The sequence below is a fragment of the Colobus angolensis genome, unplaced genomic scaffold, assembly GCF_000951035.1.
Source record: "Colobus angolensis palliatus isolate OR3802 unplaced genomic scaffold, Cang.pa_1.0 Scaffold451, whole genome shotgun sequence".
NCBI lineage: Eukaryota > Metazoa > Chordata > Mammalia > Primates > Cercopithecidae > Colobus > Colobus angolensis.
In genome coordinates, this window is record NW_012117944.1 from 192,599 (window position 1) to 204,422 (window position 11,824).

The 11,824-nt window shown below is 42.6% G+C and overlaps 1 protein-coding gene across 1 annotated transcript; it reads left to right on the forward strand.

Moving 5' to 3' along the window:
• The first annotated feature begins 10,243 nt into the window (after nucleotides 1–10,243).
• Nucleotides 10,244–11,239, forward strand: LOC105523143 (olfactory receptor 6S1). The gene has a single exon (XM_011957906.1). It carries the CDS (start codon nucleotides 10,244–10,246, stop codon nucleotides 11,237–11,239), a length of 996 nt encoding a protein of 331 aa, XP_011813296.1.
• The last annotated feature ends 585 nt before the right edge of the window (nucleotides 11,240–11,824 follow it).

Genomic DNA, 11,824 nt, shown 5'->3' on the forward strand with positions numbered 1-11,824 from the left:
GTCTTGGCCTCCCAAAGTGCTGGGATTACAGGCTTGAGCCACCGTGCCCGGCCAAGAATATTTTCTTTATGTACTTATTCTGTAAGCTTTTTTATTTAAAAATTTTTTATTTTATTTTACTTTTTAAGCTTTTTTGTTAAAAAAACCGAGACACATACATTAGCCTAGACCCTCACAGGGTCAAGATTGTCAATATCACTATATCACTGTCTTTCGCCTCCACATCTTGTCCCACTAGTAGGTTGCTTTTTTTTTTGAGACCGAGTTTCACTCTTGTTGCCTAGGCTGGAGGGCAATGGCATGATCTCAGCTCACTGCAACCTCAGCCTCCCGAGTTCAAGCGATTCTCCTGCCTCAGTCTCCTGAGTAGCTGGGATTACAGGCATGCGCCATCATACCAGGCTAATTTTGTATTTTTAATAGAGATGGGGCATTTTGGTCAGGCTGGTCTCGAACTCCTGACCTCAGGTGATCTGCCCGCCTTGGCCATCCAAATTTCTTGGATTACAGGCATGAGCCACTACGTCTGGCCACCACTGGTAGGTCCTTGGGGGCGATAACATGCATGGAAATGTTATCTCCTATGAGAACAATGCTTTCTGAAATACCTCCTGAAGGACCTGCCTGAGACTATTTCACAGTTAATATTTTAAAAATATGTAAGTAGAAAAAGTACACTCTAAAATAAACAAAAAATATGGTATAGTAAATACTAGGCAATAGGAATTTTTTAACTCCATTACAATCTTATTGGACCACTGTTGTATATGCAGTCTATCATTGATGGAAACATTGCTATGCAGGGCATGACTATAATTGATATGTGTGTATATATTATGTTAATTTTGATGATATCATTATTAATTTAAAGAACTCTTTGGTTCTTAGAAGTTCCTTTCTCATAACATCTATTCCTGGTTTGTTAATATTTACATTATTAATATAAATTTGGAAATGTAAAGATTGTTTCCATCTTTTAAGTATCTGTTTCTTCTAAGGTCACTCATTCTATTTGTTCATTTTTATCCTTCTCATTAACACTATGGTTATACTCAAGACCTGGTAATATTTGCATGTCAATTCAAATGGATGAATTAAGCACTATGAAGCAGATTTCTCCTGTTTGTATTTTAGACTTGTGTTTGTTTATCTCGTTTTAAAAACTCGATTCCCTCTGCTATTTTTTCCTCCTAATAGTTCCTTTGCAATAGACTGAATGGCCATGTCCTCTTAAATTCATATAATGAAGCCCTAACCCCAGTGTGATGGTATTTGGAAATAGGACCTTTGGAAAATCATTAGCACGTAAGACTGGAGCCCTCATGAAGAAAATAAGTCTCCTTATAAGAAGAGGCCACAGAACTAGCTAGCTCTTTTTCCTCCATGTGAGGGCACAGCAAGAAGACTGCCCTCTGTAAACCAGAAAGAGAGCCCCACCAAGAACCCCACCATGTTGGCTCTGGGATATCTTCCAGCCTCTAGAATGGTGAGAAATAAATGCTTGTTGTTTACCTGTTTATGGTAATTTGTTATGGCAGCCTGAACAAAGACATCCTCTTACTATGAGACTTGGTAATAGCACTCTCTCTTGTTTTGCTATGTGTTAAAGAATAAAAAGAGAGGCCGGGCGCGGTGGCTCAAGCCTGTAATCCCAGCACTTTGGGAGGCCAAGACGGGCGGATCACGAGGTCAGGAGATCGAGACCATCCTGGCTAACCCGGTGAAATCCCGTCTCTACTAAAAAATACAAAAAACTAGCCGGGCGAGGTGGTGGGCACCTGTAGTCCCAGCTCCTGGGGAGGCTGAGGCAGGAGAATGGCGTAAACCCGGGAGGCGGAGCTTGCAGTGAGCAGAGATCCGGCCACTGCACTCCAGCCTGGGTGACACAGCAAGACCCCGTCTCAAAAAAAAAAAAGAATAAAAAGAAAAAGGAAAAAAGTTTAAGTTTTATATTAAAGAATTTGTCATAATGAAACAGATAGGTTCTGAAATCTGTTAACTCAATCAAATCTCCATAGGCTGGGTGGGCGCGGTGGCTCATGTCTGTAGTATCAGCATTTTGGGAGGCCGAGGCAGTGGATCACTCGAGGTCAGGAGATTGAGACCAGCTTGGCCAACACGGTGAAACCCCCTCTCTACTAAAAATACAAAAATTAGCCGGTTGTGGTGGTGCATGCCTGTAATGCCAGCTACTCCGGTGGCTGAGGAAGGAGAATCGCTTGAACCTGGGAGGCGGAGGTTGCAGTGAGCCGAGATAGCGGCACTGCACTCCAGCCTGGGTGACAGAGTGAGACTCAACGTCAAAAAAAAAAAAAAAATAAAACCTCATTCTAGACTGACTCTGTGTGTATGTGTGTGTTTCTATATTGCCTCCACTCCTTTTGAACCAAAAGGCAGGTTGTTGCTGAAAAAGTTAAGTTCCTCTTGGAGTTGGTAGTTCATTATAGTTCTGGCTCTGAGTAACCCACATGGTGTTTGACATTCTCCAGTGGCTGGCTGGTTAGTTTTGTGGAACTAGAGTTTCCATATTCAGGGAAGTATTTCACACCTTTATTAATTTTTAACTGGGAAAATCGTATTCTAAAAATTCAGAGTTTTCTTGAAATAGATACTTGCTTTTTCACTACATATTTCTGAGGCTTTTTATTATGAAAAATTTCAAACATATTAAAAATAGAGAGAATAGTATGATGAATCACAGTTACAGCTGACATATAGTTCCATGAATTACGAGTTCATGGCCAGGAAAGTTTTATCTATAGCCCTCACTTTATTTTGAAGAAAATTCCAGATATCATATCATTTCGCTTTAACTCATTTTTATTTACGGAGTGTCAATTAGATTTTTTGATACAATTTCCATTACAATAGGATTTTTACTAGTAAGGAAAATTGAAGCAAAAGAGATATCAAACAATGATTAAAGCAGACATATAATTCAAGAATGTTGCAACTCATTCATTCAATAGATGTGTCATTCTAGTAGTCTTCTTGGTTTATACATTTTTCTTTTGTTCTCTGTGTTCTGACAGGGAAAGTTTTAACAAGAAACAAGGTGCAGAACTGTGTAAGAAAGTCTCAAGTAAATAAATAAACATTTTGTTATTTCCTTGTTTATACACAAAAAACACTGGCAGGAGGCCAAAGAACTAATGAAAATGGTTAATTGGGGAGAGGGAGGGGGTGAATAGGAATGTGGGGGACTAGAACTTTTAAATTTATACATTGTGGGGAAAAGAAAGAGAGATCAGACTGTTACTGTGTCTATACAGAAAGAAGCAGACATAAGAGACTCCATTTTGTTCTGTATTTGAGATGCTGTTAATCTGTGACCATACCCCCCACCCTGTCCTTGCAAGAGATATGTGCTGTGGTGACTGGGCTGTGCAGGATGTGCTTTGTTAAACAAGTGCCTGAACGCAGAGTGCTTGTTAAGAGTCATCACCATTCTCTTAATCTCGAGTACCCAGGGACACATACACTGTGGAAGGTCATGGGGACCTCTGCCTAGGAAAGCTAGGTATTGTCCAAGGTTTCTCCCCATGTGATTGTCTGAAATATGGCCTCGTGCGAAGGGAAAGACCCGATCGTCCCCCAGCCTGACACCCGTGAAGGGTCTGTGCCGAGGAAGATTAGTGTAAGAGGAAAGAAGGCCTCTGGGCAGTTGAGATAGAGAAAAGCATCTGTCTCCTGCCCGTCCCTGGGCAATGGAATGTAAAACCCGATTGTATGTTCTATTTACTGAGATAGAAGAAAATCGCCTTAGGGCTGAAAGTGGGACTTGCTAGTGGCAATGCTACTTTTTATGCACTAAAAAGGTTTATGGAGATATTTGCATATGCATATCAAGGCACAGCACTTTTCCTTAAACTTATTCAAGTCACGGAGATCTTTATTCATACGTCTTTCTGCTGACCTTCTCCCTACTATGATCCTATTGTCCTGCCGCTTCCCCTTTTCCGAGATGGTAAAGATAATGATCAATAAATACTGAGGGAACTCAGAGACCGGTGCCGGCGTAGTGGGTCCTCTGTATGCTGAGCGCCGGTCCCCTGGGCCCACTTTTTCTTTCTCTGTACTTTGTCTCTGTGTCCCATTTATTTTCTCAAGTCCCTCGTTCCACCTAACGAGAAACATGCACAGGTGTGGAGGGGCAGGCCACCCCTTCAATACATTTTTATTTTTGAACCATGTGAACATGCTTTAAAAATGAATACAATTTTTTCTTCTAAGATGGTTTACTTTCATTTAAAAAAACTAGGACATTCCTATGATCAAGTTAGTTTGAAAGTGTTGTAAGTGGCCAGTGGTGATGCCTGTAATCCCAGCACTTTGGGAGTCCAAGGCGGGCGGATCACTTGAGGCCAGGAGTTGAGACCAGTCTGTTCAACATGGTGAAACCCCATTTCTACTAAAACTACAAAAATTAGCTGGCGTGGTGGCAGACACCTATAAGCCCAGCAACTCAGGAGGTTAAGGCAGAATCACTTGAACCTAGAAGGCGGAGGTGGCAGTGAGCCGAAATCGTTCCACTGACTCTAGCCTGGGCGACAACAGAGCAAAAACGCTACATCAAAAAAAAAAAAAAAAAAAAAAAAAAAAAAAAAAAAAAATATTATAAGCTAAATACCAAAGCCAATGTCAAATGGGCAAATAGCGTTGTTTTTTGTTTTGTTTTGTTTTGTTTTTGATATGGAGTCTTGCTCTGGAGTGTAGTAGCACTATCTTGGCTCACTGCAACCTCCACCTTCCAGGCTCAAGCCATCCTCCCACCTGAGTCTCCCTAGTACTTGGGAATACAGGTGGGCACCACCAGGCCCAGATAATTTTTGTATTTTTAGTAGAGATGAGGTTTCACCATGTTGGCCAGGCTGGTCTCGAACTCCTGGCCTCTGGTGATCCACCTGCCTTGGCCTCCCAAAGTGCTGGGATTACAGGCCTGAGCCACTGCATCCAGCCTGTGTGTTTGTTTGTTTTAAAGAAATTACCTGTCTTTGATCTCATCTATTTCTGCAGTTTCCTTAGTCCTTAAGATTTGATTAAGGTTTAAAAACATGTATAGCTTGGCCGGGAGTGGTGGCTCATGCCTGTAATCCCAGCGCTTTGGGAGGCTGAGGCGGGTGGATCACCTGAGGTCAGGAGTTCAAGACCAGCCTGGCCAACATGGTGAAATCCCGAAACCCCATCTCTACTAAAAATACAAAAATTAGCTGGGTGTGGTGGCGTGCCTGTAAACTCAGCTACTTGGGAGGCTGAGGCAGGAGAATTGCTTGAACCCGGGAGGTGGAGGTTGCAGTGAACCAAGACCTTACCACTGCACTTCAGCCTGGGGGACAGAGCAAGACTCTGTCTCAAAAAAGAAAAAAAAAAAAGTATGGCTTAAGTGTGCTTTACTAGTTCTTAGACGTCATGGGTCTCTTTTTCAGACCCCTCCTTCACTCAGCTTAACAAACAGGAGTTGCAGTTTCTAGCTTAGATTTTTGTTGTTGTTTGGCTTAGCTCAGCCAGTTTCTCCCAGTCTTTGCTCTCACTCCTTTAGAATCTAGTGATGACACTTCTCATGCTTCATTCCCTTTAGATATTTTCTTTTTTCTAGAAAGGAGTATGTCTAGAAAGTATGTAATTCAGCTAAACTAGTTCCCAGGAGCCCTGTGCACTCCTCCTCTCAGTTCAAAACTTAATTGGTGCCCATCTGACAAGAGCGGCTGCTCCTCAAGTCTGGGGTTCAGAGTAGTCTAGCTCACATGCCATTTGCCAAGCACCTAGTATGTGCCAGGCACTGTGATTGGTGCTAGAAATACAGAGATGAAAGTATTCCTGCTGTAGGAATTTAGGGTCTAGCAGAGGATACAGACAGAAAAGCAACGTTATAATACAATGGATTAAATATTAAGATTGCCATACCTCAGGTGGGAGAGTGGGTAGGGTGGTAGGACTGAGGATGGAGGGTAGGGGAAGCTGTCTCAGAAGACCGGATGTGCACTAGACTCAACTGAGTCTTAGGACAAGTGTAGGAAGAGTCAAGATTTTAGTCATGGCCATAGAATGGACACCAATGAAAAAAATGTGAACAATGGCCCAGAATTCTGAATAATGCTTTGGGTATGTGGAACATATACATTACCACTAGGAGATAAGGTGCATGGCTGGGAGAAGCAGTAGAATTAGCTAGAGGTGAAACTGGGAAATTTCCCTTATCTTATCAAGCCCATGGGGCTCCCATCATTTCCTAACCCCAAAGCCAGGGGAGGGATTCCCAATATCATTTTAAGTCATCAGGGAGAAAACACAATGTCTGTGTTACCTGGGATATAAACATCTCCCCTGGGTGTCATGCAAGAGAAAGGTGGATGATGGTCATAGCCTTCCATGGTTGAACAAGCTCCATCCTCTTCATTCTCATCGTTAATGGCTCCTAAAATTTTGCAGTGACTTGGTTTGATGTAGTTAATAGACAAATGCAGAAATATTCCCCATCACCCTTTCTTGAACAAAGGGTCAGTTTTTTTTTTTTTTTTTTTTTTTTTTTTTACAGAGTCTAGGAAATTTCCATTGAATGGCAAATCTCCCCTGGGTCATTTAGGAATTTTTTTTTTTTTTTCCTTTCTCTATGGTCTTACTTTCTCACTGCCTGATTAACCTCTCTCCAAAAAGCACTGCTGCTGGCTGGGCTCCTGATATTCAGATTAATTCTGATGCCTAGATTAGTTCTCATCTGAAGATATCTCCATTGGAAACTAAAGTTATGCACGAAGGATCCCACCCTTCAGCAGAGAGATTAGTTAGAAACCAGTGACTTCAGCCTTCTCCCTCCCTGCCCTCAGGCTAATATCAGGAGTCAGGGAAGGTAGGGATCTGAAAGAAGAAAACTGATACTTTGTACAAAAGTTCCATTAGCAAAAAAAGTGAAGAGGCGGCTTTAAGTGGAACATTTTTCCACAACTAGAGATGAAACAAACTAAGTAAGTGTGCTAAGTCTTTTCAAAGATAGGAGGTAAATGTTATAACCCCTCCATATGTACCCCTTGCCTTCTAGCCCCATGTTGTTTTTATAATAACATTTCTTGTGAGATAATTGTCTTTAACTTGTGAGATAATTGAGATAATTGTCTTTCACTTGAATTATGCCTGTGGAAATCTAAGACAGTGGTCACATTGCGGAAGGCATTGTTTCTACAGGGAGGGAAGGGTGGGGCTGATGGCTGACTTACTCATGGCCATAAGAAAGGCAGCATGACACAACCTCCCTAAGAGTAGAAAGCTCCCTTGTTCAAAAGGCAGAACGACAACCTGTGAGGAAATATACCAGAGAGGAAAGCCCAGGAGAAGAAGGAGATTATCCGATTTCTCCTTGTTTTCTCAAGTGCTTTGCCCATCCTCCCCTACTCCAAGGATGTGAACTTATTGTCAGCCTTACGGTTCACCGTGTGGGAAGAACTCCCACATGGAACAAGACTCCCAGATGGAACTTGAATCATAAAAAGGAGAAAAAAAAAATTTTCAGGGTGACCTCCACCCTCATGGAGACAACAAGGACATTCAGGAGGAGGTAGGAGGAATCCCTTCCATGTTCAGAGTTGAGAAATCATCTTCCTGTCACTTAAGATATAGTTTAGGTTCAGCTCAATGGTGGATTTTCACAGGGAGCAACAGAGTGCCAGACGGAGTCCTCTTTGGGGTGACCAGTCTCATCTGTTTATATTCCACTCCTTATATTCTGTGCTGTAGCCCAAAGGTACTGTGTTTACACACTGCTCTTTTCCATTGAAGACGCTTCCTTCTCTCTATCAAATGCATACTCATATTCTAGTACTTATTTCAGGCTTTTCCTTTCTCCAGAATACTGCCTGTCTTTCTGAGTTTCAGTTTGGTTCCTTTTCTCTTTCCCTGTGGTACGCTATACTTCCCTGCAACATTCCACCTGTCACACATCTTGATTTTTCTGTCATTCTTAGTGGGCAGTGAGCTACATGAGGATAATGGCAATGTCTTCTATCTCTGAATCTCCAATTACAGCAGCATCTGGTACATAATAAATATGAAGCAAAAGTCGAATGACTTTACTGACAATAGGCAATTTCTATAGAAGCTGGAGGGAGCAGAGACTCTGAATGAATCCTCCGGGAGAAAGACCACAGAACTCCTTTATCCTAGAAAAAAGCTCCAGACATTTTCCTGTCTGGACCTGCGGGACCCACAGGAGAGAAATTGTAAGTAAAGAGTCTAATGCTTGCTGAGAACAAAGACTGTTGGGGTGTGCTAGAGAACAATAGGGTTGGCCAGGAATGGTGGCTCACACCTGTAATCCTAGCACTTTGGGAGGCCGAGGAGGGGCAGATCACTTGAGGCCAGGAGTTCAAGACAAACCTGGCCACGATGCTAAAACCCTGTCTTTACTAAAAATACAAAAATTATCCAGGTGTGATGACACATGCCTGTAGTTCCAGCTGCTCAGGAGGCTGAGGCAGGAAAATCGCTTGAACTCAGGAAGTGGGGGTTGCAGTGAGCCAAGATCATGCCACTGCATTCCAGCCTGCACAACAGAGTGAGACTCCATCTCAACAACAACAACAACAACAACAAAAGAGAACAATAGGGCTGACAGAGAACCAATGGTCTTAAGATCAGTTCTTACGTTTTGCATGGCTAAAGGTGTAAGAATTAAAGAAAGAAGAAAGAAACATGAAAGGTGGCTTGCCAGTCAAGACAGGTTTATTTTAGAGAAAACAAACCTGAGAGGAGCTTCTGGTCAAGTTAGGTCAGAGGCACACTCTCTTACAGACTAAGAGTTTTTAAGAATTCGGGATGGGAGAGTTTATCAGAGGATTGGACTGCTTCTGTGTCTCTGTTGTGCTTATCTGGGAGGGACAGTTTTGTGTTTGTTCCCATACATCTTTCTGTAGCTGCAGGCATACTCCCAAGTGTACTTTTAGCTTTCCTATCTTAGTGCACCTGAAGGGAAAGAAAGGTGCTTATTAAGGCCCACTGTTTTACTGGGGCCCATTATATGAGGGTGAAATTTGGCAGTTACCCAAAAGAATTTCCCTTCACCTCCCTCTGTTCCCAAACTGTGTTATCTGTGTTTTACTGTCTGCTCTCCCTGGCTGCTGGTAGTTAGAAGAGAAGTGATTTCTTTGAAATGCATGAGGCTAGAAAGGGAGCTGGAACTTAAAGTGGCAGTGTTTGTCCAAGATGATGGTGTTCCTGCTCTGTCAAAAGGGAATAAGGATTCTCCTGATACCTGAGGCATTTTTAAACAAGCTTTCTGGATATAATTGACTTGATTTTTCTAACTGGTGGCGGTCCTCAGAACTGGGAGGACTTGAATTGAAGAATAAGAATCAAAGAATAAGAACATAATTTGTTATTTTATGAACAGTTACAGTCAGAAATTCATAATTTAGCTCTGACAAATGTCTGACGGGGTTTCACCATGTTGGCCAGGCTGGTCTCGAACTCCTGGCCTCAAGTGATCCACTTGCCTCAGTCTCCCAAAGACCTGGGATTGCTGCGTCCCACCAAAAAGGGTAATTTTATATAATTTCATTAGGTATACTGATAGCCTAGATTCCTGTGATTCATTGCATAGTTGGACAGTTAAAGCACAAATTGATAATCTTCCAAGGGTAATGGCAAGCCAAGCCTAGTTTCTGGTGTCCTAACTTATAGCCAGGGGCTTTCTCTGCCACATAATTTTTAAGTTAAGTGCTAGAAACTCTTAAATTCTTTGCATTATTATATCATTTGCTCCTTATTGTATTTCACAACTGAGGAGCACAGAGAGGGTAAGTAACCTTGCCAAGGCTACTCAGCCAGTAAGTGGAGATGCAGGAATTTAAAACTGGGTAGTCTGACTCCAGTTCTGATCCCAGTTGAATGGTGATCATATTCTTCACAAAATTGTTTTTCAGATATTTTTGTCCAATTCAGATGCTCAGTGATATTGTTATTACAATAATGAGGTGTCTTATTTAAGATCTGAGAACAGGAGATGTGAAGATTGAGGAGATGGAGGCCCCTTGCATTTTCATACCCAAGTTTTGTTACCCTTTAGAGAAAATCTTCTCCAGTGCTAAAATCAATCAGATGATGACCTGAAGTGCTTCAGATCTTAACAGGACCTACAATTGGAAAAACTGGGGATATGTGTCCCATACCATGATAAAGTAAGTTTCAGGATTGTAAGCAGAGGACCCGTTCTTACCAGGACCATGTTTTTGTTGTTGCACGGGTGGAAAAGATAATGACTCCTGATGGGAACCAGAGTAGTGACGCAACAGAGTTCGTCCTGGTAGGGTTCCCACATCTCAACAACACAAAAGTGGAATTATTTTCTGTGCTTCTTCTTGTCTATCTCCTGATTCTGACAGGCAATGTGTTGATTGTGGGGGTGGTAAGGGCTGATACTCGGCTACAGACACCCATGTACTTCTTTCTGGGTAACCTGTCCTGCCTAGAGATTCTCCTCACTTCTGTCATCATTCCAAAGATGCTGAGCGATTTCCTCTCAAGGCAACACACTATTTCCTTTTCTGCGTGTATCACCCAATTCTATTTCTACTTCTTTCTCGGGGCCTCTGAGTTCTTACTGTTGGCTGTCATGTCTGTGGATCGCTACCTAGCCATCTGTCATCCTCTGCGATACCCCTTGCTCATGAGTGGGGCTGTGTGCATTCGTGTGGCCTTGGCCTGCTGGGTGGGGGGACTCGTCCCTGTGCTTGGTCCCACAGTGGCTGTGGCCTTGCTTCCTTTCTGTAAGCAGGGTGCTGTGGTGCAGCACTTCTTCTGTGACAGTGGTCCACTGTTACGCCTGGCATGTACCAACACCAAGAAGCTGGAGGAGACTGACTTTGTCCTGGCCTCCCTTGTCATTGTATCTTCCTTGCTGATTACTGCTGTGTCCTACGGCCTCATTGTCCTGGCTGTCCTGAGTATCCCCTCTGCTTCAGGCCGTCAGAAGGCCTTCTCTACCTGTACCTCCCACTTGATAGTGGTGACCCTCTTCTATAGAAGTGCCATTTTTCTCTATGTGAGGCCATCGCAGAGTGGTTCAGTGGACACTAACTGGGCAGTGACAGTAATAACGACATTTGTGACACCACTGCTGAATCCATTCATCTATGCCTTATGTAATGAGCAAGTCAAGGAATCTTTGAAGGACATGTTTAGGAAGGTAGTGGCAGATTTTTTAAGGAATCTTTTACTTGATAAATGTCTCAATGAGAAAGCAGTAAGGTGAGAGTGAAGAGACTGGTAACTAGTCTTTTTTTTTTTCTTTTTAGAGAGAGAAAGTCTCACTCTGTCGCCCAGGATGGAGTGCAGTGGCACGATCTTGGCGCACTGCAACCTCCACCTCCTGGGTTCAAGCAATTCTCCTGCCTCAGCCTCCTGAGTAGCTGGGATTACAGGTGTCCACCACCACACCTGGCTAATTTTTGTATTTTTAGTAGAGACAGGGTTTCGCTCGATGGCCAGGCTAGTCTCAAACTCCTGGCCTCAAGTGATCCACCCACCTCAGCCTCCCAAAGTGCTGGGATTACAGGTGTGAGCCACCATGCCTGGTCTTGTTGTCATTTTTAAAAATCATATTTTGAAATCCAGACATTCTCATTATCATGCTCCTTTCCATCATCATTATGGACATCACCAAAAGACTGAATTCTGGAACTACTAATGAATTCCCAGGTCATCAATTCACACTTCTTCTCTTTCAGGCAAAATTTCTTGATCCTAGATCATACCTAAAAATAATAATGCTTATTATTATTATTGATATATCGTGATCAATATCATCAACACTTGCAACCTTCCAACCTGTGCATCC